Genomic DNA, 27,566 nt, shown 5'->3' with positions numbered 1-27,566 from the left:
CTGAGAGGGGGACGGACTCAGCGAGTGAGGGGAGGGAGCACCAGAGGAGGGGAAAGTAGATGGGAGGGAGAAGTAAAGAGGGAAACTGAGGGAGTCAGGAGAAGAGAGGAGACTAAAAGGAAAGGAGCGCAAAAAAAGGAGGACAGATCAGCAAATAAGCCTAGTAGCATTCCTCTCACAGCTGCAGTGATCCAGGCTGGGAGGGGAACTTTAGCTCACTGGGAGAAATAATAAAAACCAACCAAGAATTTGTGTATATTTTCTCTGAGCTAAGAAACCAGAAGCTACTGTAAAAAAGGAAAGGGAGCAAGAAGAGAGCTTCTGCAGACTCCGAGTGTCCTGCAGGGAAAGATGGATTCAGATTCTGGAGAGCAGAGTGACGGAGACCTCTCTCCAGGTAAGGCCTCAAGACTCTTACAGGTCACCACAGCACTGGTTTCTGGCATGCCCTGCTAACTAGACTTTAAGCAGACCAATCCAGGAGGTCTACAAGCTCTTTCTTCCTTTGTGTTCCAGTAAATTTTCAGCATTTTCCAGCCTTTCTTTACTCTCAACTAAACACATTTAGTGCGTCTCAATCCTCTCTGAACCATTTCTCTCACGCGCTCAGTCTGTTTCTAGCGATCAACAGCTTGCCTGTAAATCTGAACCCTTCTTTAGTGCACCCAAATGTAAGAATCGAGTACAGTATTTAAAGCTTTCAAAGATGTGTGACAGGCAAGCAGCCGTGAGCTCGAATGCATGTACAGTGATGCTGGTGGCTGGCAGAGGCTCCCTGAGTGCGTGGAGGAAAGCCGGCTCAGTCACCACCAGGAACAGGCAAGCTCCGACACGTGCAGCCAGTTTGTTCATCAACACGTCCAGCTACAGAGCGAGCCGGAGAGACCACAGACTCCCCGGACGCTGAAATCAGCTCCTTTTCCTCATGAAGCTCGCTGCTGTTTGCTGGAAGTTAGAAGAAAAAAAAAAGATTTATGGTGTCAAAGTACAGGGCAAAGATTTATTGCGCAGAGTTATACATTAAACACACAGGTAGAGGCACAAATGCTCCTTAAAGTGAACTCGCTTATTGGAGATTTCACAGCATTGCATGCACGTGGGCGACTGATTCTGTGGGAGAAAGGAGGGAGATGAAGCATCCTTGTGGAGATATGTTTGAGTTTAGACAGATTGAAATGTGTCTCCAGGAGGGGTTTCTTTGTTTCACAGCAGTGTCAGAATACAGGAACAGTCAAATAGCAGCGAATAAAAGTAAAACTCACGCTGATGCTTGAACTGACTTTATTGCTCTCCTATCGTGGTTTCCTAAAACTAATACTACTAGTAGATCTGCTTTAGGTGTTGGAGGGTTTTATCATTTAATGTTAGATAACGTTGATGGCGTGGGTGTTTGCAGTTTTATTTGAAGTCACAGAGCTCCGTGTGCCTTAATGATGCTCTGCTGAACTCTGGCCATCTGCCTGTCCATCTGGACCATTGTCTGTCTGTCCTCTCATCCATTTGCAAGTGGAGAGGAACCTCAGTGTGAGGGTTAGAGGACTTTATGCATATAATGAGAAAGTGATGACATATTCATATCATCTGCTGACTTCCATAAAAGTCTTTCATATGAAGCGATGCTTTGTGCGTCACAGTTAAGCCAAACCGTAAAGGAAGAGGCTTTATTTCTGTCACTTTGATGTGAAGTGGTCTACAGTGTTTTCCAGAGACTCCAGGTAAAGCATCCTTCAGCATAACATAACCAGGTCTTTGTTACGTCAGAGTAATAAAATCATATAGATTTATCGACCGGACACCAAAAAAACAAAACGTTGTTGCACATGTTGAATCTTCAGGGTGATGCGAGAGCTATATTTTTCCAAAGTCAAGAGAAAAGAAGAGCCTGACTCACACTCATAATGCATCGTGCTTTGTTGCTGTGCTGCAGTGCCTACTCTACCGTGGAAAAATCTGGTTTGGCTCACTTGATAAGGTCAGTGAAAGCTGAGATAACGTATTTGGGAAAACAGGAGTCTTTTGTAACTCTGTTGTACACGAACAAAACCCTTTTCCTTGGATATGTCGGTGAGGGATGTGTGATAAATCTACGCTTTACACATACACATGCATATTTTCAGCAGTGTAAATAGCGAGGTATTATGTTTCAGCTGGCCTTGACCTTTCAACCATCTCCTGTGCCCTTGGGCAGTTAATGGTTGAACTTTTTTTTTTTCCAAGAGAGTGATGTTCTAAATTTCTGTGCTGCATTAATTTTACCTCAACGTGCCCTTTCCATGAGCAATTAGTGATAGTTTATTTTCTTCAGTGCCTCTTTGGGCTAACCCAAGAGAACTAGCCTGACATGACCTTGGCACAGGTCATGTCAGGATTGTGCATTCAAGTAATATCTGTGTGTGTTTCTAACATGCAAACTCATAAATAAAACCACATAAAGATAATATCATGACTGAACTATGAGTAGCTTTCTAGTAGTTTGAGCCATGGAAACACTGTTGGAAGGTGGCTGCTAGTAAACAGATAGACAGATAAGTTTGTTACTACCCCCAGGAGAGAGCTGTTTGGTCACCTATCTATAAATCAAACTCAAAATAGTGGCCTTGTGATCCCATGTGTTTTGTGTTTTATATTTATGCCAGGAACAAGAAAATAGTGTACAGGAAGGAGAAAGGTGAGGAAAGCCTGCTAGTTAATTTAGGCAGCAGGACTCACCGCAAACAGCACATGGTGAAGGTGTAGCTACCAGGGCTGTGTGTGCCTTTGCACACTGCTTACCCGAAAACGACGCTGCTGCTCCTGCTGCTTGGTGCCACCACAGTCACCGCTGCTGTCAGCATTTTAAAGAAACACCTCCACCTAGGCACCCACCTGTAGGTCCTTAGCTTTCCAAAGGCAGTAAAGCAGAAAACTACTCCAGCTGGAGGGGGGTGTAGCACACGCTACAATATGTAATTGACTGTGGCTGACTTAGATTTGGCTACGTCATTATATATCATCACTCTATGGAAGGTTAGCTGTGAAAAGGTGCTGTTTCTCTTTGTATTAGCTTCTTACACACAATATAATAGCATTCCTCAGCTTTCTTAATGATTCACTTTCCAATGTTGCACATTATCAGATGGGTTAGCCTAAGTTAGCAAAATTTAGAAAGCCTTAAATGATATTTGATATTTTACTTTTAAGTGAAAACATGCTTTAGACCTGCTGCTTAATGCTTTTACCATTCTTCCCAGTGATGGCGCCTCACGTCTTGAGCCTGAATCCCATTTTGTCTCCTTAAAGACTCAGTTTTTCCACCCTGATAAACTTGTATGTTTTTTAACCCGTACGTAGGGCATCCCACCTCAGCTTTTAGGCTCTTTTTTGCCAACTACATCTATAAATCTATGATTTCTGTGGGCTTAAATAATAATCTGTCTCCATGCTTTCTTATGGGAAGCAAGAAGATTTATGCAGCACATTTTTTGCGTTTACTCATAACACACTCCATGTGATAATTTATGGAAATATTTTAAATAAATAGGCTTAAACTTTTTTTTTCATTAAAAAAGTAAAAGTTTCACACTATTTAAAGTGTCGCAAAAACATTCTCGAAGATTTTCAGGACGCTTACATGAAGCAAATTTAAATAAGTTCTGCTGAGGAAGATATTTTCTAACATGGGAGAGTTAGGACAGAGCTTCATTACAAAAACTAATATTGTGCTTCATTGTGTTTTTCTGGCTTTGCTACAGCGTTCTGCACACAGAGCACACAGAGCTGTGCTGCAACGACTCTGAAAAAAGGCCATAAAAAACCCAGCTCAAACAGAAAGGATCATATTTTCTTACCCATAATCATCCAGTCATGCACTGAGCATGCCTCTGACCATACCAATATCCACAAACTGATTCACCCAGTCATCCTGTCCCTCCTTTCTGTGGTGGAGCGGGGATGACCACACCTAATTATGAGTCAAAGCAAAGCTGACTGTCAGTACACCTGTTCTCCTGTGTATGTTGCACAATAGGTGCAAAATAGAGGCTAGAAATTTCACTAAACTGTAATGCTTCAGGGCTTTCAGACACTCCTGTTTTCCACTTTGAATTATTTTTTTATATATCACTATATTATATTAAATTACATTACTGTGGCATTATGTTTAGCTATTAACCACGTTCTGTTTTTGGATGATTTATCCTGGTGATGTGATTCTCTCTAACACCATAACTCCATCAGCCCTGTATAGATCTATTTCCAGACATTTGTGTTTACCTTCAAATTCACAGGAAAAGCAGACTTGTTGAAAAGGGGAGCTTTTTGGCTGTTGTAACAACAGCTGTGATATCCATAGGGGCGTGAGGGCCGTTTCTGTGCTTCTATTAAAAACACAAAACTGCAGATGTTGTCTGATGACACAACTGAAATGCGATATTGGGCCAGTAGATTATCCCCGCCATTCATTCACATGTTTGCGCATCAACAAACCTGCTTTATTTTTCCTGTTAACCGCCACTATTCCAAGCTTCTACAAACACTTGAGCTATCTCCGACACATCAGAGCAGACCAGATGCACTCGGCAATGAGAGAAAGGCTTCTGCCTCATGATTGCCATGTTGGCAGACTGGCCACATGCTTTGCACATGTGAGCCAGCCCTGGATACACTGCAACACTCCCAAAGATACGCACAGACATACTGAAAAAAAAGCCTGCGCTCTTCTCGCTCATATCCTTGGTCTCCCAGCACGTGCATCCCTAAACTCTGCATTTAATCTGGCCCACAGATGGAGAGTGCTCACTGCACTACAACCAGCCCTCTGTACACACGCGCATACACACAAACACCCACACTCAAGACACCAGGAGCTGGTTCTGGAAAATTGTAACACGAACTGAGAGAAAAAAAAACACAGGAGCGAAGCCGTAAGTGGAAAAGACGACTCAGGAGAAAATAGTTTTTCCTACAACTGAAGCAAAAGACAAAAAAAAAACCCTTTGGTCACTATCTGTGTGTGAGTGCACTTCCTCTGTATGCACATGCATGCATGCATGCACTGACACAATAATACCGTGGCATTTCACGGTGTTTGTAGGACATTTGGAAAGAGGATTGTCTCCCCACGGCTGAGCCATTACTGAAACACGGAGTCAGACCGCAGAGGCACTCTGACAGACATTCTGGTCAAAGGCCTCATAGACACACATTCATAAGGAGGAGATGGCTGCGGTTTCACAGGAGGGCCATTCGAAGCAAAGCAAACAGTCAGTAGTGGCGCCTGAAGTGAGAGACGATCTCTTTGGGGAGAGCAGTATGTATTAAATGAAGGCTGGACTGGTGTTTGAGAACCACTGAGCCTGTGCAGATGCCGCCTCTGTGAAGGAGCGTGTGTTGGTTTATTTTCTCACTCGCGTTGACCTAAAATCACAATCTCTGATAGAAAGTGTTCTTTACCTTTACTTTGTGGTTACAAGAGTTTTCTACATTAGTGCCAATAGAACATGATGTCTGGGATTTTCTGACAAAAAAACTAACAAAAAAACCCAAAACTTAACATGCAGATGGTAAAAAGCTAAATACACTTTTCCTCTCTCTCCCACTCCAAAAAAAAAAAAAAAAAAGATAGAAAACAATGTGGAGTGGGAGGCAATTACACACACAGCTTTTCACACTTAACTCTAGGAGAACTGAACAAACTGTGCTGATTATAGCATTATAGAGTTGTGGTAGGGAAAAGCACCCGCGTTCATCATATTTCATAACAGTTTAACAGTGTGTCATGTTGATCCTGCTTTCAGAAAACCTTTAAAAACTATTTCTAGTGAGATAGGAGACAGCCGCGCAGACAGAAGTAGCCCTGGCAGCTATGTTGTGGGCGTAGACATTTCACGAGCCTTAATGGTAGCTAAAACTTTACTCTGTGTTATCCCTGGAGGCTGGGATTCGAATTAACTCATGGAATGATTCGGTTTAGGCTCGTAATAAGGAGTCGAAAGAAAAATGCAGTCAATAAAAGTCAGAAACATACGAATGTGAGAAAGAGAGGGAGCGTTGTGAGTCTGCGTGAACCACAGTTATTTCCTGGTCATTAGTTAGTGGTGTGTTGGCAGCCAGGACGGCAGAGGCCCTTTGGCTTCACACTAATGCGCGTCGTGCGCAGAGAGGGAGGGCCCGCAAGGTCAAAGCTCAAAGCATATGCAGTTTCATCACTTCAATCAAAGCAGGAGCAATCTGAAAACTTGAAATCCTGATCTTAATATTCTTTTCTTGACTATTTATGACTCTGTAATAGTTTATTATTATTGATGCTTTATTTCATCTGTCCTCTGGCTGTCCTGTCAGTAGAATGTGTGTGAATATTAGATAGAAAGAGCATTAAAAAAAATCCCCCCTGCGAAGGGGTGTTAATGGGTCAATGAGACAAGTTGTGTAAAGTGCTTTGAGTGCTCAGATAGAGTAGAAAAGCGCTACATAAGAACCAGTCCATTTACAAATTGTCAGAGTCAGTGTTCACAGCATGTCGAGCTGGTCATGTTTGAATCTTGGGCTTGCATTCGCTAAAGGCCGCTAATTGAAGTGGACAGCATACGTCACAATTTTCCAAATTACAAACATCCCTGCGAGGTGACAAAATCAGTGAGGTCATCACATTTTACCAGCAAGTACAGGAAAAGCCTGTGAATAGAAGGATACTGGAGGCCTAGCAGAATTATGTAGTGTTTTTGTAATGAAGAGAGAATAACTGGGAAGGGGGGGGCCTAAGCACTGTATAACGGCAGTGACAGACTGAGCTCCTCTGTGAGTGAATCGAAGCTTCTCAGTGCCTCATTTTTATTTTATTTTTTTTACGTGAACTCGAAGTGAGTGAACTAGTAAACAAACCAGGAGGCCAAAGTTCTGGGAAGGGGGGAATTTGGGTGGGCTGTCATGGTCTGGATGATTTTGCATGCGAGTATCTGTGTGTGCGCGCATCTTCTCGAGCACCCGTGTGTCCCTTTGTGAACGATGCCACGGCATGCTGAGACTTGGCCGAGGTCTATGAGAGGAGCGACTCACCCAGGGCCGGAAAACGCTTACTTCCTCGACACTGTAGATGCGCTGAGAAATGGAGAGAGGAGCAGATGAGAAAGACACAAGAGCTTCGTGTGTGTGTGTGTGTGTGTGTGTGTGTGTGTGTGTGTGTGTGTGTGTGTGTGTGTGTGTATGAGACAAAGACACTGCAGCCAGTTCTTAACACAGCTGTACATGGTAGAAGGTGGAAAAGAGAATGAGAGGGGGAGAGGTGTTGTTTCTTTTTTTTGTTTAGCTTTTTTTGGTGTTGTGCGCGGCTATGTCTGACGTTAAGGGATTTTGACAGGAGTTAGGCAGTCAAACTGTGGACATATGATCTCACCTCTTTTTCTTCAACACCCCCGCCTCCTCCATCCTTGCTTCCATCACTCCTCCACACTCCTTTATTTAAGTGACCTGACACATCTGCAGACGGTATAGATTGCTGCGACAGTCTATTTGTTTTGATTTTCTTCTTTCATCCGCAATAATTCAGAGCATTTCTCAAGCAAAGATAGTCAATTTTTCTCTCTTTTTTCGACCATCTTTACCTTAGACTGAAAGGCCTGAAAGGTGCATTCCTCTTTTTCTTGCCCTTTGATTCTGTAAAAGGCATAACTTCTTTATTTTAGACGGAAAATGGGAAACTGGGTAACAGAGAGGCTGAATACATCATACTCCCCTGTATTTTATTAGGCCTCAGCCCCACAGTCTATCATTATAGTTAACGCACAAGCCCGCACACACACATTTGTAGCCAGCTGTCGCTGTCAGATTATTCGGTGCACAGAAGCAAATTTGTCATTTCGTTGCGTAGAAATGTGGAGTCTTTTTCTCCATTCAGTCAACATCATCATAATGAGATTTGTCAGCTGGTGATGGTGGCTGAGTACTTTTCCACAGAGGTTACCAGAAAAGGGAAGTGGAGAGGGGAGACAGCCTGCAGTTCCCATACCCAGCTAGCCAGATACCCAGTTCACTGTGGTCTGGTGCTTTACTGTAGTTAAACAATGGCACAAACATGGAAACCATAGCTGGTGGAGAAATTTGCTTTGCAGCAGAGGAAAGGTCAAATGGTTGCAATCTCACAGGACCCCGCAGTCCACGCTGGGTCCTAACAGGATGTCTTGGATGCCACTTCTGATCCTCAGCGGACCAGGAGCTCCTTTGGTCTTCATAACAAGGAGTGACTGTGATGAAAGCCAAGGGCAGAGTAGAAGGTGGGGGTCAAATAGCTGCTATCTCTCACCCTCCCTCTTTTGGGCCACCCATTTTTTTGGGGGGTTTTTTGTGACAGGACATCAAGCGGCGCATTAATCAATCAGACATCTTCTGCAAATGCTTCATTTCGCCCAATCTCTTTGGTTCAGCTCTACAGGGACGTGGCCATTAAAACTAAGAGACAGAGAGAGACAAAGAAAGAGATGAAGAATGGAGCATTAAATAAGGCTGCACGGCTGCCAAAGGCAATCTGTTCTTGTGTCCCTCATGAATCAGAGAGCCCTCCTAAGTGCTTTTCCCTGGACCCTTCATCACAGTGGACATTTAAACCAGTCCCAGGATAAACACACTTATAGTCTCAAACTCTGTTGCAAGCCTCTTCATTACAGCTACATTAACATCAGTCCACCCCCCCCCCCCCCCCTTCCACCCCCTTTTATTTAGAAATGGCCTTTAAAGCTTTTCCTGGTTGATATTCATCCATTATGCTGTGAGTAACGCTGAGTGAAACCATTTCTGAATAACGCACAGAGGACTCCTAACTTCAGAGGCCAATTAGCTTCTATTTTCCAGCTTCATTAAGAGCGTTTTTATGCCTCGTTTCTTTTTTTTTCATTCCACAATTTCCTTTGACTTAAAACTATTTGATTGCAAAGCCACCAAAGAAAAAGTCTGAGAATGGTTTATTTTTAAGCTCCTCAGAGCACAAAATAATTTGATAATGACCTCACCGATCTTATAGTTTCTGTATGCTCTGAAACAAACTATTGATCCAACCTGCTGTTCAGCCACACTGAAGGAAAAACGTGTTTTTTTTTCTTTTTCTGTAGCTGTACAACTGAATATACAAAATGCTTTGGAGCACACACACTAAAAATATAATAATCATGCACATATGCAGCGTGACGTCAGCTGATTTTTCTTTTCTAACATAAATATATCACAAAGCAGCTGTGATTCAGCGGTTTCTGATTATTGATTATTTTCCTGCAGCACTTGAAATGCGATAAAATGAGATTCCTATTTCATCTCCCCACCCTTCCACACATATATTATATATATATGTTAAGCCTGAGGCAGCAAGATCCCTTCCAATACAGAAGCCAACACAGATCAGTGATACCAGACATGATATTTATTAGGTCAGAATTAGCATGACAAACATTAGCTTGCATGGAGGCAGAGCAACTGTGTGAGCAGGCTAAAGCCAGTTTTTATAAAGTGCACCCCACGTGTTATCTGTTGAGCCATCAGATGAGCTGTTATGAGTCGCTGTACGGGCATACCAGGCTGAGCTTGATTCCATGACCTGCCTCGGCTAATGCTAAATGCTCAGATACTGGCTCACACTCATACGCTGTTATCTGCACTGAGAATATATGCTGATCATCAAGTTGAGTCAAAATCAATCCATCAAAGGAAAGCACATAATAAGTGTGCTGTGGCATCAGACCATATATTTTTACTTTTGTTAATACAGGCTGACTGAATATGTACTTTTTCTTTACACTTAACTGAAAATGCTTATCAGAAATCACACACTGCAGGCTATATTTATTAATATTGCAGGCTCGGTGAAAACAGTCACAGGATCAGTTTGTTTGCTTTCTTAGTCAGTTCTCCAATTTGTGATGTTTCCATCACATGCACTGACCTTTATCTCACTAGTACTCGTGTGTAACCTTTGTGGTGATGCAGTCACTTTTGTGCCTCGTATTATCCATAGCATCCATAAAAAGCGGAGACAGGTAACATCTGCACAAAGCATTAACAAAGAGCAGCTTTTCATTTGTCTTGTTTGTCATATTTTTGCACAATGTTAGCAGTATTAAAAGCCTAAATCCGGACGTATTTTTTGCCATTACGCTCATTAAAGCGTGAGCTGTAACCTACAGCATACCCTTCGGTTTCAGCCACACACACTACATTTATACTTTAAGCTCCATAACCCTACTTTGCACAAATGAAAGTCATTAAAGTATTAAAGCTGAGTTATTTATTAACCATAAACTTCTGAATGCCACTCTACATCCTGAGCAGCTGTTAAAGGCACAGTGACTGACCTCTTTCAGCACCAGACTGCCCTTTGGAAACTGGCTCAGAGTCAGATTTTACATGTCATGAATAATGCACATCATTGTGCTTCACTCCACTGAATCGCACTGTTTTTCTCTCTGTGCAGAAATCATAGCTTTCTCAAGTTTTATCAGATGAGAAACAAACACATACATTGCAACAGACAGAGTGTGCAGGGGCGCTATGTTTGAGTCATCTTCTGAGGAGCGTTGTGGGAGTCCAAAAAACGCCTATGCAGAGACTTTTGCAGGTCCAGGGCGAGTGGAGGAGGAACATGAAATGACAAAAATTGGTTCCCATTCGACAACTCCTTCCTTATGTACAAAGGCATCGTGATGTGTCTTTATGCAGCCGTTATCTACACGGCAGTATATTAGTGCAACAGCGAGTCTGACAAACAGCAGCTCAACAAGTCAGAAGCCTCGAGACTGACAGTGGAAAATAAATATGTCCCTCCTCCAGCTCCTCTGTCGAGGTACCAGCTGGCACAGTCCACCGGCCTCTTGGGCTCGCTTAACATCAACCCTGTAGGCTATTAAAACCCCCTTTAAGATCACTGAATGACCCACTCCTTTGTTTTCCTAAAGCCTTGTAAATGCAGCCAGAGAGAGTCTCACTGCAAATCCTTATTGGGAACCAAAAGCAAACGAAAAGGCCAAGGCAAAAGAAGTGGAAGTCAAGCTGCCACCCTTGTTTACTTCTGCTGCGTGAGGAGCGTTCTCCCTGACATTTTCCTGGTATTGATACATCGTTGGTGCCTTTTTTGTGCTCCGAAATGGCATCGCTGATGGATGGCAGACTTTATTACCGAAGGCTTTCCCCAGATATTTTACAGCAGAAAGAAATGATGTAACTTTTTCCAGTGAAATTCATTTTATTTATGTGCATTTGTCACATAAATAGAAAATAGAAACCATATACAGCTACTATATGTCATATATGTGAATCATCATATATAGCACAGTAATGTGCAATTGGTCTTATAATGTGTCCAGGGAGCATATGAGTCGTTTAGATGTGGTAGCTAGGAATGTGTGTGTCAGTCTCTTTCCATCTAGCTGTAAAGCTATCATCACCCCAGTTAATTAGTGGTCAAAGTTGGTCTGCACATATACATCTTTTAGTTGTTACATTCCATTCCATTTTTATTTGTTGGCATTCAGAGTGCAGTCTATCAAATTTGGGCTTTTTTCCCCTTCTCAGTATTTTATATATGCTACGTAAACCCATTCTGTAGACAGTTTTTGTGATATTGGTCATAAAAAAATGCATCCACATTTTCATTCATCACATGTATCTTACTCCTGAAATCCAGACACCTTCCTATATCCTTTCTCAGATATTGGTTGATCCGATTGCGTTTGGCACCATATGCCACTGATATTGCTTTGCTATTTGATTAACTTTGAATCTCACTGAACAGGCTTGGTCTTTCCTGCAGGCACATATTTGAAGAGGAAAGTTTGAACACTTAGATTCTGCACAGTAACTCAGTTTCTCTGTGATTCTCATCATCCTTAAAAGGAGGCATCTAAATCCATAAAATACATCATCGTGTCATCCGTGCAAGGGCTAATTCTATGATCCCTGTTCCTTACAGCTACTCCCCTCAGCTCCCCGTCCTGGCAGATAGCTTGGGCCAGTGGTTTGATATAAATAGGACTAACAAAACATTCCCATCTCCTTCCTGTTTGTAACACATATCTCTGATAAGGAGCCACTTACCTTTACCTTTGCAATATGATCCTGATACATTGCTTTGATGCAACATTATATATTCAGTAAAACCAGATGTTTTATATAAAAAGAATCTCAATTAATTCTGACACTGGTCAGTAGCTGTCTTATAAAAAAAAAGTCATATAAAGTAAAATTTGACTTTGTGCAACTCCTGCAGAAGTCCATTTTTATATAACACATGAGGCAAAAGGGTATTTACACTGTACTTCTGTTCTCCTATAAAGAAAATACCTGAAAAGGAAAAATGTCTGGAAAATTATTGCACTTGCAGAGTGCCAAGAATGTCCTGGAAACCACTCATTTCAAAGAGGCATACAATACATAGCTGCTGGTGAATAGAAAATTGGTTGCAGATGGAAAGTCACCGTATACCAGGAGGTTTTTGGTGATGCTGTAAACAGGCAACAAGGAAGCTTTGCAGAGCTAAACTGTGTTTTTGTTTGCTTTGGACCTTTTTTGCATCTCATCTTTTTTGTGTGTCAGTAGTATTTACTGTTTGCAACAGGTGCTATACACACATTTATATAGTGCTTTTCCAGTGTTATTTACATATATATACACACACACACACACACACACACACACACACATACAGGACTTTATTCTATGTTATCTAATTGAAATTCATCTATTTCTCTGAATGTTTTTCATTCCTATTCTTTTGCTTTTTTGTTGTCACATGTTCATCATATGCTGATATCCATCTTCACTGGAAATAATTTGTATGCTCACCTGTGTCTGTTGCATAAACACTAAGTCATGTGCTGTTAGTGTATCAGTGGCTAGCTGGCTTTAAAAAAAAACAAAAAAAAACCTGCACCTGTGCTGAGAATGTGACCTGGTTTGTTGTCGTTAGTAACCCCGCACGGGGATGCGCTTATCAAGTATTATGTTTCCTTGTGTGAGCGGGTCTGTGCGCCTGTATCACTCACGTTGTGGGTACATTAATGTCACGTTATAGAGCCCTGCCTGCCTTTTAAGCACAAAAAGCAAGTACTCCGTGCATCAGTTATCGCAGTTTAGACCAAAGACGAAGTTAATGTTGGGGTTAGAAAAATAGTTTAGTAAGGCTAAGACCCCAAGGAAATGATTTTAGGTCATTATAATGTTTTTGGAAGAGGAAATAGAATTATTGTGTGTGTGTGAGTGTGCATGTAGTCACCTGACAGGATCAAGATCCTGAGTATTCAGAAACTCTGAATGTTTCAGACTAATAACACTCTAATGGCTGCACCAAATGACTCATAGCTCTCTGAAAACAGTCCAGACAATATAAAAAAAAGCAAAACTACTAAGACAGCTCCACTTAGGAAGCCTTTATTTAGAACAACCTCTTTCCCTTTAGGTCAGTTACATCTTCGATTATGTCTGTAAACAGGAAGTATTTCTTCAGATTGTCATGAAGCTTTTTTTCCTGGTCAAAGGACAGACACAAAATATACACGTACTGTATCCAGACTCACACAGAGCCGCCTCATATTTGTGTGTTCCACACTTCCGGATGTAAAGTGCCTCCAGTGTTGACTCGGTAAAGGCCAGCCAGCTATTGTCAGTCTTAGTTGCTGGCTCTGCTAATGGCTCATTCTTCTGATTAGTCTGGAACAAGACCAACACAAGCCTTTTCCATCCCCACCGCCTCACAGCTGGGTGTGCTACAGAAAATGTCCAGATTAGCAAATCTTGCATCCAGTGTTGAGCTTTAGCACGTTACACAAATAGAAGCAGCTCACTTTTCATCCAAAGAAAACATATATTTTCTTGGATTGTCAGCATTCAATGAGCAGTGATTCCCTTTAAAGTGGGACAGTTTAAAGAATGCAACAGCTGAAACAAAGTTGACTGCACATTTTTATAAGAATGCACTGTTTGGTATTAACCATCCTTTCACTATTGCTGACTCATTCCTAGTCTGTATAATGTCTGCTTATTATATCCTCACGCTGGAGCAGCATCTCAATCCATCACTCCAGCCTCCTTCATTTAAAAAGCTTCAGGGTCAGTATGGAGAGAAGGACTAACTCATGCTCATTATATATGGACATATCTGTTCACTAGAGCCAGTGGCTCCATAGTGTGGTGGTTTAAACATGTGCTTAACAAGCAAAAGATTGCCCACTTGGTCCTGAGAGGATACACAGATCCCTTAGGGGTTGCACCAGGAAGGCGATCTGTCATAAAAATCTGCAGAATTAAATATTACAGCGCTACCTGCTGCAGTCACCTCTTCCTCGGACTGCCCGAAAGCAGCTAGCTGTTTGCAAGAGCCATGACATTTGCCCTTTTCAGGTTGTGAAACATAAGGCTACAGCTTCACTTCACACAGGGACCGTTAAACTGACAAATAAATATTTTTCCATCTCGGTTGCTTGATGTAAGTGTCTCTGGCTGCAATCAAAATAATTTCGTCCAGATGGATCTTTTTTTTTTTTTTTCACTCCAACACCTTGAGCAGGGCAGGTTTGGCCGGTCTCCATGATCCACAGTGGATGTATATTCTGATGCAGTGCAGCTGAAACTGTTGACTCAGGCCTCGGAAAACACCAGGCGGAACAAAGAGAGACTGTCTAGTCAACAGCCGTGGCCAGAGAGCAGCAAGCACCTTACTAATCCTGATGTTAAAAGTAAACTTCACCAGCTCCCAAAACATGCTTATGTAACCTCTCTGATGGGCTTCTGCGACTGGCCCCGCGTTAGCGGTTTAGCTCCGCTCCCTGTTTGTGTTCAGCAGCAAATTCAGAGCAACCGCTTTGCTTAGTAAAAACTTTTACAGCAGAGAGTGATGCAAAGGAAATAATGAGCAGGTAGGAGAAGAAGTGCCAGTGCTGGAGAAAGTTAGCATGCAGTTTTTTTTCTGGCCATGTCTCCTCTGACAGCTTGCACTATTCCTTAACTTATTCTGACACTGTGGTTCATGCATGTCACTCAGCACAGCCTCTGGGTGACAGGCTGTACGTGTGTGTGTGTGTGTGTGTGTGTGTGTGTGTGTGTGTGTGTGTGTGTGTGTGTGTGTGTGTGTGAGAAAGAGAGAGAGAGAGAAGGAAAGCTTGGACTTCTCACTGTCTTCTTGTTCACTCCCATAATGATCCACCCTCACTTACTCTCTATGTGCTAAAATCTCCAGTCAGTATCTGAACCACCCACCTCCTTTACCAGCACTCTGACTCACACCTCAAGCGGCCTCATGTCCAGTCTTCTCAGTAATTTCCCCCCGCCCCTTCCACCACACTCCTTCATTTTTGCTTACATTCTTCATCACTGCGGGATGCGCAACCAGACTTGAGACAGGGGTCAAGGCGAGTGAGTCGATAGCCACCTGCTGTTGCTCAAAAAAGAGGCTCCAGCCTGCGTGTTGAGGAGTGGCAGGAGAATAATTAGTCTGCTTTTAGCTCTGCAGAGAAAAAAAAGAAAAGAAAAAAGAAAGTGAGAAAGTGTCCAGTCAATTCCAGCTCAATAAATCTTTTGGCATAATCACAGCAGATGTTTTTTTTTATTTTTGTTTGCATCTTTTTTTAAATTTAATTTAGAAATGGAGTCACTCGCACATACTGGTGGGATCCAAATCCAAGTCGCCCGCACCGCCATCAGTCTGACAAGGCCGGCTTTATGGAGCAAGCTGTCACCTTTATCAGTGTGCCAGGGTTTCAGAAATCTATCCAGTTGGGTTTCTGAATATCAGAGGCTCGCTGGAACAAAGAGCTGCTTCAGAGGAACAGGAAATGACTGTGACAAAGAGAGTCTGTTGATGAGAGGCACAGACACAGATCTGCCTAATCACAACCAGTCATATGTATATTATGGTGTGACTATTCAAATATCATGGAAACTATCGTGCAGCTGCTCAAATGTTTGTGTCCATGATACTCAGTTATTTCCTAGGTGGTTTCTTGGAAGTCTTTTAAGTGGGTTGTTTATGAAGTTGTTGGAGTTCTATTGTCGCTTGTCTGTGGCCTCTATGGTAAAGAGAGGGTAGATGGCCATCTTTAATAAATGGAAAATGTAGCAGCCCTTTTTTTTTGACAAGCAAATGTTTAGGAATTTTGCTCTGTACACACAGTGTGGTCCCACCACAAGCAAGGAAAACGACATACAGTACATTTATCAGTAGGAAAAGCTGTGAAACTTGTGAAAGCACAGTGAAAAGTCAAAAAATTAATGTCCTGCTTTACAGGCCCATCCAACTGGTCTGATTGGAGTCCTCGCCTCTTCTGGCCCCCAGGCCTTATGTTTGACACCCCTGCTTTAACACCCATAAAGCAAAGCAGCTGTGATTTTTATGATAAGTGACTTTTTTAGGCTTTACTCTCACCACACTCCTCTTTAGTTATTGTTTCAATATTGTAGTCCATCTTAGGTTAAAAGCTTAGGTAAACCTGCTGTTAGCTGTGCAGCACCAAACAGCAGGCAAACATACTGGAAAGCAACGTGGAGCATTTAGCTGCTAACAAGCCATGTGTTTCCCCGAGCAAATGGTAGGAAGCAAACGGCAATATTAAATTTGCTAAATTGCCAGAAACCAATCTTGACGTTGTCCCACAAACAACTGTTAGTTTACCAGCACCTCCATACTGTCAGGTTTATGTGGGGATAATTCATCAAAGCTATGTTCACAGCTTATTTATGCCACGCCAAACTGGACAAAAAAAGAAAAGAAAATCGGGACATATCAATCCATCATGAAATATTGCACGCTTCCAAAATCTGAAAGAGTAGGATATATGCCATGCGACTCACTTCCTCGGAGACCACAAGTGAAACGAGTGTTTTCATAGTAATTACAGTCAGGATGACACACTTATCCCTGTTCCCAGTAAAAATCTGCCTTCGTGCTGAACTGAACTCATAGAAATACCAGAAATATTGACACCTCGTGATTTAAATAGCACTGGGAACTTCTGTGTCCTCATGCTCACCCACCACACGTTTGTCAAATGCACAATAGGTCTCGCCCCCGCTCTTCTGAGGCTCTACAAAGAAGAGGTGAAAAGAGACATCAGATTTTTTTTTTTTAATGCGATGGGGGAAAGGACTGTAGACAAAGACATCTGCTGTTAAATGTCATGGTGGGCTAATTATATATACATGAAATGTCATTTAGCTGCAGACCAACACAGGAAATGTCACTTCTGTACATTCACATGAAATGCCACTGATTAGGTTTTCCCAATTGTTGCCCACCCCACCCCCACTTCCCCCAAATTCAAACACCTCCTTTGTATTGAAATAACAAACAACCGGATGATGTGACAATGCTGTGAATTCTAAACAGTCACATACAGGAGCTGTGTGCTTAAATAAAATTATAATGACAACTAAGCAGGTGTTCCTCTTCGAATATGGGCTCATCTGTTGCTCTGCGCTAAGCCCACTGGGCAATGGCACACTCATCCTCACTTTTTTTACCCTCTCTCTCCCACTCTGGACGTAGATGTGGAGGAGGGAGCGGTTGACAACGTGCCCAGGGAACAGGGGGTGGGGTGGGGGGTAGTGAAGCCTCTTTGCTTGGCTTTAATCATAATAGGAGTTATCTGGTGTGTAATTTGAAGCTGGGTGGCACCTAAATAAAACCCCTTTCCATCCTCCCACTCCTCACATTCACACACAGACACGTGTTTGGCTGCTCGCATTGCTTCATGAGGACACAAGGAGCCTTTGATGTTCGCTCTGAGATAAACTGTGGCTGCAACAGGACGCAGACTAACAAATGTGATCAATCTGGACTTGTAAAAGGAAAGTGTGTGAAAAGGAATCTTATCTATCTTCAGCTGTTTGAAGTTTTCCAGGGAAGACAGTCATTCCTCCCATAGCCAGCTCGCTAAACCACTGCCAGCTCCAGGAAAGCCACCGCCCTGCTGCAGAATGTAGATGCATCTCAATTTATCCCTCGTTCACTTCTTCAGACTGTCGTCTGTACCTTTTTTTTTGCCCATGACACAAAATACAATCTTGTTTATAAAAAAAAAAACAGAGTCGTATATCTGAATAGACTGATTTATTCGACTTGACCTTTCATCCCAAGAGGAACTTTCAGCATTGCCATGTCATCATATCTACTCACATAAAACTGTTACCAGTTTTCTTGTAACAAAAAAAGGAAAAATAAAACCTACGAAATTTCTGCAGTGTCATGTCATGAAACGAGCAACTTGCAAAAGCCCGCTCGTCCAGATGGATTTCAGCTGTTATGTACATGTAAACATGTAAGAGTGTGTAAACAATGACTAATGTGTGCATCATTTATTTATTTTATTTCTCTTTCATCTCCCACCTTCCCACCTGGTCATGGCAGATGACCGCCCCTCCCTTAGCCTAGTTCTCCTGGAGGTTTCTTCCTGTCAAAAGGGAGTTTTTCCTTCCCACTGTCGCACACTGCATCTTCATAAGAGGTCTTTTGATTTTCAGAATATTGATGTTGATGTGTTAAGGAATAAACATATATTCTTAGTGCTTATTTGCTGATTATATTGTTTTATGTATTTTAATAAGAGAGGGCCAACTTTGAGTGTAAACTAGGCTGACAGGAAACTGCATTTGCAGAGCATATGAGGTACAGACAGAAAGTGAAACTAAGCAGAGTGTTCGAAACTTAGAGTGTGTGACGTGCTACAGAAGTATATAAACAACCATGCGGCTATTGCTGCTTTCAGACCTGAGCTTGTGTGTTCGTGTAAAATAAAGATAATTTTTTGAGTTAGACCACTTTGAGCCTTGAGTTTTTCTTGGCCGCCAAAAGAATACAAAGAACTGAATTTAATAGCTGTTATCCTATATTCTAAAGAGCTTTGAGTCGACTCTTGTTGTGATTTTGCGCAACAAATATTTCTCACCTCTGAAAGGTGCAGCACACATTAAAGTTTTTAACTCATTTGTAAACCTTCTTATTTTGGATTGGTCATCACGAAGTGCAATATATGCTGCAGATTAAACTCACATGTCTTTTCTTTTCTTCTCCTTTTCGTTTCTCTTCCTTCAGGGCAGGAGAGCTTCAACTCCCGTTCCCTGGCTCTGCAGGCCCAGAAGAAGATCCTGAGTAAGATGGCCACCATGGTGGTGGCTAACATGCTGACGGATGATACCAGCAGTGAGATCTTGGACGAGCTCTACAAGGCGAGTCGGGAGTTCACCAAGAGCAAGAAGGAGGCCCACAAGATCATCAAGGACGTCATCAAGATTGCTCTGAAGATTGGCATCTTATACCGTAACCACCAGTTCAGCCCAGATGAGCTGGACACAGTGGAGCGCTTCAAGAAGAAGATGAACCAGGCAGCCATGACGGCGGTGTCGTTCTACGAGGTGGAGTACACCTTTGACCGGAATATTCTGTCAGAGCTTCTGCTAGAGTGCAGGGACCTGCTTCACGCCTTGGTCGAGCAGCACCTGACCGCACGTTCACATGCCCGCATCGATCACGTTTTCAACCATTTTGCCCACGGGGAGTTCCTGGCCGAGCTGTACGGAGACGGAGAGGAGTACAGACTCTCTCTGAGGAAGATCTGCAATGGCATCAACAAACTGCTGGACGAAGGAACGCTTTAACCTCTTGCACTTGACCCCTTTCACCTCAAGCTCTTTCTCCCTTTGCTCCTTTGTATGTCCTTTTCACTTGACTGCCACATCCTCTTATTGCTCTCGTCTTCCTGTTTCTTCCGCATCGATTTCCACGGAGGTTGTTGTAACATCCTGCTGTTATGATTCAATGAGGGATTTTTTTTTTTTGGACTGTCTTTACACTCAGTGGAATCCTTTCTGCACGCTAAGACAGCCTGTTTCACATTGTATGCATTTTACATCCTCTTTGTGTGCAAAAGTGTACTGTACCAATGGCCAAAAAAAAACTTGCAGTAGGTATATTTGGATATGGAAGATAATCAGTTGTAGTAATCAGTCTTTCTATGTGTGGTTGCATGTGTGCGTGTATGAGAGGATGGCTGCGTGTGCTTGTATGGGATCCGCTTGAATAACGTTGTGTAGTGTTTGTACATAAGACCAATAATGACCTGGTATGTATTATGTATCTGTGTCAATCTTCTCAACAAGGGTGTAACACGTGTTCTTTATTAAAGATTTCTTTAAATCATTATTTTGCATTTTTTCCTGACAACAAAAGCTCCACATGGGCTGGGAAAGCTTTTAGGAAACAAGAGTTTGTTCCTTCGTGTTGGCAGTCATAACGCTAATTTTCTCCCGTGACTCATGTTGTAGTCAACTGAAAAAGGAAAACAATGATTTGCTTAATTGCTAACCAGTTACTCTCTTTTAAACTAGAATAGGTCTTTTAAGGGGAAGTATATGGGGGGACTTTCTTGTCCATTTGACCCAGATGCATGCCAGACATAAATCTGCACATGTTTTGAAATGTCCAGAGAATTCAGTGATTTGTTATTTCTGGTTCATTAGATGCCCTCTGCCTCTGTTCTGCTCCCCAGGCCAGGAAAACATATTACTGGTGGTTTGGTGTGACTCCAGCAGCGTAACTCTGGCAGCCAGTAGAGAAGAAGTCCAGTTTTATGTCTGTGTTCTCTTACAGAAAACACAGAACAAGAAGACCACCCACCCAATGTTCACCCGTTTGCACTCACTCTCAGTCAGATCCAGACGTCGAAATACTCATGCAGCTATTGTTACTGGATACTTAATTTCATGTCATTCACCATAAACTTCCATTACATCTATAAATCTTTGTTCTTCTAATTCCCGACCATTGCACAAAACCTCCAGCTGTTTCCAGATTCTTAAATCAAACAGTCTGGATATGAGACCGGGAAAAAAAAGTGGACGCATAATTTATAATGTTGACTAGTTTGAATTAAAGAACTGCTACAGGAAAAAAAAGACCGCACACACGTACGCGCACGTGCGCCTCTCCTCTACTTTTTTGTGGATTTCCTTCCATTGGCCATAGAGGCCTATTTATAATAATCAGTCATCTCATGTAACTCTCTGTTACTGATTTTCGTTTTAATTCTCAAAATATCTAACTTGTCCTTTAACCTAATTCAAACTTTATCTTAAACTTTATGTAGATCCTGTGGTCAAGACGGACCCGGCTGTAACTGGGTCAGTCTTGACTTTCGACTGACTTTCGGCCTCTTGTGTGGGTCAAGCTTTAAAACATTGAATCTGACATTTCCCAGAATGCCACCAAAATGGTCTTTTCTTTGAACCCGAACCGCCTCCAATGAATTCATATAAACATCTAGGAAAAATGAAGTTTGTAATGCAGTCCCCAAACCCAGGGCAAAAAAAAAAAAACCCTTGTAAAGTCATTTCTCAGACTTTGATAAAAACCTTCCAGAACCACAGACATACTACTAACTGCCTCAGAAGAGCACTTGTGTTAAATTATCTAATATGCAGAAGAACAGTAAATGTAAGCAAAACCTCAAAACTAATGAGATATTCTCTCGTTAGAAGGTTAGAAGTTCAAGAAGGACACACATACACAAAACAGAGGAGAAAACACAGAAAGCTCGGTGATGTAAAACGCCCTGCGGCTTAATGAACTTCCTGAGCGCCGTCTTCAAAGGATCAGAGGGTGAAGAAGAAGTCAGCAGCATTATATCTTGTCAGCTGGTTATAAAGAGACCCCACAGCTGATAATTCCACTGGAAATTCACATTTTCGATCTCCACTGAAAAACATATGACCCTTCAAAATGTTCATGAGGAACACATACAGCACATGCAGTGACATTTCACCCACAATTACCTTCCATTAGCAGAGATTGCTTCAGGTTTTCGGTGCCTTTTTCTGTCCGCTCTTGTCGGTCCTCCCCAGCACTCCTGTGGATGGAAGGAAAGCGTAGACCTCTAGTGGTGAAATAACTTCTTACACATGTTAGTACTTTTGCTAAATGCGAGGGCTGCCAGTTACAAAAAGCAGTGCAGCTAATCATCTGTCAAAGCTTTTACTCAAATGGGACAAAGAAATCCCTATTTACACATGTCACAGATGGGAAAGGGAATTAAAAAATTATATTTGAGACATGCAACCAGTTGTTTGTCCCACATAACCACAGGGGGGGGGGTTCTCTTAAAAATAAAAAAAAGAAAGAAAGAAAGGAAGAAAGAAAGAAAGAAAAGATAAATGAAGTGTTTCCCTGACAGTCTGTCTGAAGGAGACTGTAAATAGATGACATATCAAAAGCAGTGCCTCCGTGGATTGGATTGAGCTGAACTGACTTTGAAGTCTCAACAGTTTCCCCCTGAGTCTTACATGAGCAGAGACTTCATGTCTTTCCATCTATTTTGTTCTCCAGAGAATGCCTCTGTTCAGGCCCTCACAAAAGAGAGTCAGATGGCATTTGCAAACAGAGGAAAAAGACAAATAAATACCAGGTCAGCTTGCTCCTCAGAACCTCTTCTCCCCAAACACAGGCTCAAACAACGATGTCAGATCCGGCCTCTAGGCACAAACGTGCAACGCCAACTACTGGCTTTCTTAGAAATGCATTAATAAACAGCGCGTTGAACGTACTCAAGAGGAATCTTTGATTCAAACCACAGACGGTTTAAAGGATGAATATTGCATGGGCTAAGGCCTTTTGAGGCCCTGATAAACTGCGTCACATGATTTTACTTCTGTCAGAGTAGTTGGCTCAAGGATGCATTAGCAGCTAAACATTTGTGCCTGTAGTCCCAAGGCGAGGAGACGAAATTCTCAGAAAACTCTTTGAATTACGATGTTTTCTGAGAATTTCCCCACAGTGTTGAGAAATATAACAGTTATTTAAAACACATAGCTCATAACAACAAAAGGTGGGAAAACTATCAGGAGCAGAGAAGAGAACTAATAAGACCTTCACTCTTATAATGGTTTTGATGAATTTCTGCAGAGAGGCTCTCACATCTCCCTCACCCAGTGCAATAACACTGCAACGCTAAAAATGGAAGCGATCGCAGCAGTAAGATATTTGGCAATCGGAAAAATATCCTGTGGACTTTCTCATGAGCGGAGTGATTACACAACCAAATACATACCCTTTAACAGTCTCACATTGTCACGCACTTCACTCTACTTCCGCTGGAAGTGCATGCCTTGCACGCTTATAAAAAGAGGTATGTCATGCACCCAGGTCAGAGATGTGATATTTGTTTTTGTTTTGGGTCATTTTTACTTTGAACCTGTGTCTATTATTTCATGTTCTGTTTGGTTTTCAGTGTGTTTATTGTTTTCCATTTGATTTTCATGTTCCTTACTATCTTGAGACTTCAGTTCTTTATTTCAGTTCCTGTTTGTTTCCGTTAGTTTTCTGGTTGGTGTTTGTTTTTTCCTGACCTTCTGTCCATGTCTTTCTGTGTCAAGGTTATGTATGTTAGGGTCTTGCCTCTAGTAGGAGCTTTGCTAGTTTTGCTAGTTTTAACTTTCTCTGCCTTGCTGTCCTTGTGATTAGTTTAAGCTGTTTCTTGTTAATCAGGGGTTTCCAGTTTTCTTACCTTTGTCACTATGTGTGTTAACCTCCCCCTAGTGTGTTCTCTGTTTCTCTTGAAGTGTTTGAATTTATTGTTTGTGTTGTTGTTTTGGACTTTGGAATATTAACTAATAAAAAGTCAGCCTATCAGTGAGTCTTGCACTTGACTCCTGCAACTTGCTACACCCTGTGACGATGAATTCAGCAAACTTCCTCAGCGTAGCTGGTGTGACTTGAATGCAGAACTATTTTCCACATTGATATCAAAGTACTACGTTTTTGAAGTATAGGACAAGACAGTAGGAGTGCCATGTGCTTTGAAGGACCACCGCACAAGATTAATGCTCCATCAGCCAGTCACAAATGTTAGGGAGAAATCCTCAGTTGTGTTCTTCAGCATAATTGGATGTTTCAGCCTTTTGGCCCATTACATGCTGATCAGACCTTGGTTTGTATCCCTGAAATCTCAGGATCCTGCTGGGGTCTTTACTCCTCATCCACATCAGTGATCTACAGCACCCACCAGACACCAGAGATTTCCCCAGTTAGTTGTGCCTCCAGGTAAACCTGCCATGAGGGAGGCTCATGTTGGAGGCAGTGAGGATGTCTCTAAGTGTAGCTGGGGTTGAACACAAGGGGCATGCGAAGCTACCAACATTACAACTGCACAGTAAAAAAAATGTAATCATAATCAATAGCATGTAAATAGATAACTGTGTTGGTAACCCCGAGCTTTCCTTTTTTAACCAAACAGCTGAAAGAATGAATGTGTCACAGGAGTTTCAGAGCCTTTCTAGTTCAACGTTTCTCTGAGAATCACTTGTAAGTGAGGACTTCTTACTAGATTTATATTTAGGCTGTTTAAAAAACTCCCCGTGATTTTCCTCAGAATGTTTGTGAGCCGTGGTGGACTCGATCCACAGGACCCAAGAAGAAAGACACCCCAACTCTGTCACATTAGCGTTCATACATTTTAACCATTGTTTGTGGGTCCAAGATGTTGAGTGCAGTCCTGAATTGGGGGTAGCCCACATTGGAACTCACCTTAAACTTCTTTGCTATTTTAAATATTTATTAGACAGCAATATTTGGATCATAAAGTTATACTCCAAATTTAAAAACAAGGAAAATATTTCATTTTTAAACACTGACTTAAAAAATTGCATGATTTTAGGACTTTGCTACAGGTAATTCAGCAGAGGTTAGTTACTGGTTAGTTGAGATTAGTCACTGATCACAGTTTATAAGACCTGTAAGGCTTTCAGTGAATGACAAAACCATACTTTATATTGTGAAAAGCTCATTTCAGGTTCATATGTTTCATAGCTCTGTTTAGCATGAATGGCAAAAAATAACATGAGTTGTGTTTTATTCAACAAACACACAATGGCAGCATATTCACTATACATCACTGAAGTAATGCAGTAAAAAGCTTTTGTATATACTTTTTATAATCATATGCGTTGTTCAAAACCTGAATCAGAATAAATGGTAAATGTCCTGTATTTAAGTCCATAGGGACTTTTTACTTAGTCCCTATGGACCCCAAAGCGCTTTACACTACATTCAGTCATCCACCCATTCACACACACATTCACACACTGGTGATGGCAGCTACATTGTAGCCACAGCTGCCCTGGGGCGCACTGAAAGAGGATGCTTACAGCTGCTCCAAGAACATAAGATAGCAGAGAGTAATAAAATGTTCAACTATACTTGCATTGAGTCATCTTTACCAGTTGTACTGCAATTGTACATTTGGAGCTGAGTCAAGTACAGTTTCATTTTTTCCTTCTCTTCTTGGAATAATACGTCAGAAATATGGACGTAGATATTTTTCCTACTAAATATTTTCCATAAATGGTTGAAAATATTTTGCATCACAAAATAAAATTTCTAATAAAAGTATTCAATCACTTTCTGTTTTGTCACAAAATCCCAATCAGTTTTTTTCCCACATACAATTCACTTGTGCTTGTTGTATTTAAGCTTCTCCAACACAATTTGCATATTTTCACAGGTTTCTTTTAATTGGACAGAATGACCAGCTGGCACAGACTGACACTGTAATTTAAGGCTGGCTTTTGACCTGTCAGCCTCCACTCATCTGCATCATGCTCACAACTCACCGACCACAAAAGAACCTCAGCTATAGACAGAGACATCGTCCATTTCAAATAATGGAATTAGATCTTTCTAACGATGCCTCTAAAAACAAACTTCAAAGTCTTCATTACTAGATCGATGGAGACAAAAGATCTTCAGATCTTCGGGTCTCAGAGCTGATGGCAAGTTAGTAGAATTGGCAGTCATCAATGTGATTCTGGTGTCTCACTACCAAAATAAGCAGAGTATACCTTCTTTTTCTTTTTTTTTAATAAAATCTGTCACTGTCCCTGTTTTTTGTGAAGCATCCACAAATACAGCAGAAAACATCTGGATCATGTGTACAATTGTCTTTTGTTCAAAAACGTGCAAAATGAATAGTATTTCTGAATCAGTAACGGGTGCTGGGTTTCAGAATAGTTATGGGTTATGGGATTAAGGACGGTGGGTGTAATTAGAGCTACCACACACAAGGTGTCACTAGTGTACTACTTTTTTTGTCCATGCCAATTAACAGATAAAAAGAGAAAAGGTTTGTTGGGGTAAATCAAATATGGGGGATTGTAGAAAAAATTCACAAAGAAATAGCTGTTGTTACTTTCTTTTGCAGTTATGAGCAACATAAAGTGATTGTTGTACATCCTCAATCTCTTCTTTTCATTGCTTAGATGATTAAATCATATCATATTGACTGGGGGGGGGGGGGGGGGGGTCTGTTAGAGTGTAGCATACTGTATAATCTGGTGTTGGCAGCGCTCCTGTTCAGAGACTGCTGAGGCAGCCAGAGGACAGGAAGTGCAGTCGTCCCACAGCAGGTGGCAAACATCCTATTTTGTACCGCAATGAGCACCGTGATGTAGCAGGGTCAGTGCTACAGCTTTAAAGCATCTGCGCTGTGATGAATAAAAGTGATAAGGAAAACTAATAAGATGCCCTCAAATAGAAGACAGAGAACTAGAACTCACATTAAACTGCGATACAGTATAACAGCTGTGCTGCACAGGTTAACGGAGCACATCTTTGTTAGTCTCTGTAACTCTGTTTTTTCACCCAGCCCATACAATTCTATTCAGAAGTCTTGAGACACTCCTCAGTTTTTCATTATTTGCTTTTGTCAAGTGGTTAATATAGCAATAGTTCTGTGGGCTTTCTAAAGGTCGTTCAAAGTTCTTCTTTGGACATTGGTTGCTTTGTTACTCATTTTCAGTCTGGTCCTTGTACCTGATCATTTTTAGTTTGGTTCCTTGGACTATTGGCTGAAAACTTGGCATTTCTCAATATAGTGTGCAGTGTGTCCTTGAACATTTTCAGTAAATTGGACAAGTGGAGGACAGAAGAGGAAGCAGCACACCGACATTTACAGTAAACAGTACCTGAAAGTCATGTCTTTAAGAGGAAAAGAAAGACCTGAAAAATACCCGAGAGATGCTTCATTTGATTCATCTACTATTTGCTGAAGCCTTGTCACAAATGATCTCTGTGGAAGGACAACAGGGAACAGATTCTTTTTTAACAATGATCCCAAACAAAGTGTCAATGCAGTAAAAGCATATCTTGATAAAAACACACAGTCACGAATTGGCCTCCCCAGAGCTCAGACCTCAACATACAGTGTGGGATCATCCTGACAGATAACAGAACAAAAGGTACACACATCCAAAGAAGAGCTTTGAATGTCCTTCAAGTAGCCTGGAGAACAATTCCTGAAGACTGCTTGAAGACATGGCAAATAAACTTGTCTAAGAGAGTTCACAGTGTGTTGAAGGAAAAAGGTGGTCAAATGCTGACTTTTAAGCTTTTTTGAAGACTTGTACAAACTCTCAAATGCTGTAGTTCAATGTATGATTACATGTTTTAATAAACTATGACACATATTACCTATTTTCCAAGAAAATTATAAAAACATATGTCTTTGCACAGTACAGTGCATACTGTTTACTGTTAAAAATTATTCCTCTCAGTTTAAGCCTAAGAAAATTAAATATTTTAT

General features: G+C 41.6%; 1 protein-coding gene across 1 annotated transcript; it reads left to right on the top strand.

Annotated features, from left to right (window-relative positions):
• The first annotated feature begins 51 nt into the window (after nucleotides 1-51).
• On the top strand, nucleotides 52-20,138 carry tnfaip8l3 (tumor necrosis factor, alpha-induced protein 8-like 3). The gene is made up of 2 exons (XM_086291797.1): nucleotides 52-397; nucleotides 19,034-20,138. Exons 1-2 carry the CDS (start codon nucleotides 352-354, stop codon nucleotides 19,594-19,596), a joined length of 609 nt encoding a protein of 202 aa, XP_086147923.1. The 5' UTR covers nucleotides 52-351; the 3' UTR covers nucleotides 19,597-20,138.
• The last annotated feature ends 7,428 nt before the right edge of the window (nucleotides 20,139-27,566 follow it).

This window comes from Aulonocara sp. 'chitande type north' Nkhata Bay, linkage group LG1 (assembly GCF_057382095.1).
Source record: "Aulonocara sp. 'chitande type north' Nkhata Bay isolate Kocher_YH1m ecotype deep benthic linkage group LG1, A_spYH_male_GT1.1, whole genome shotgun sequence".
NCBI classification, from domain to species: Eukaryota; Metazoa; Chordata; class Actinopteri; order Cichliformes; family Cichlidae; genus Aulonocara; species Aulonocara sp. 'chitande type north' Nkhata Bay.
Note: the sequence above shows the minus strand (reverse complement) of the source record. Positions and strands in the feature narration are given on the sequence as shown.

Excerpts from the sequence above, each read along its gene's own strand:
- tnfaip8l3 (XM_086291797.1), top strand. The coding sequence starts at position 352 with ATGGATTCAGATTCTGGAGAGCAGAGTGACGGAGACCTCTCTCCAG. Across the intron at positions 398-19,033 it reads TGACGGAGACCTCTCTCCAG|GGCAGGAGAGCTTCAACTCC; the intron begins GTAAGGCCTCAA and ends CTCTTCCTTCAG.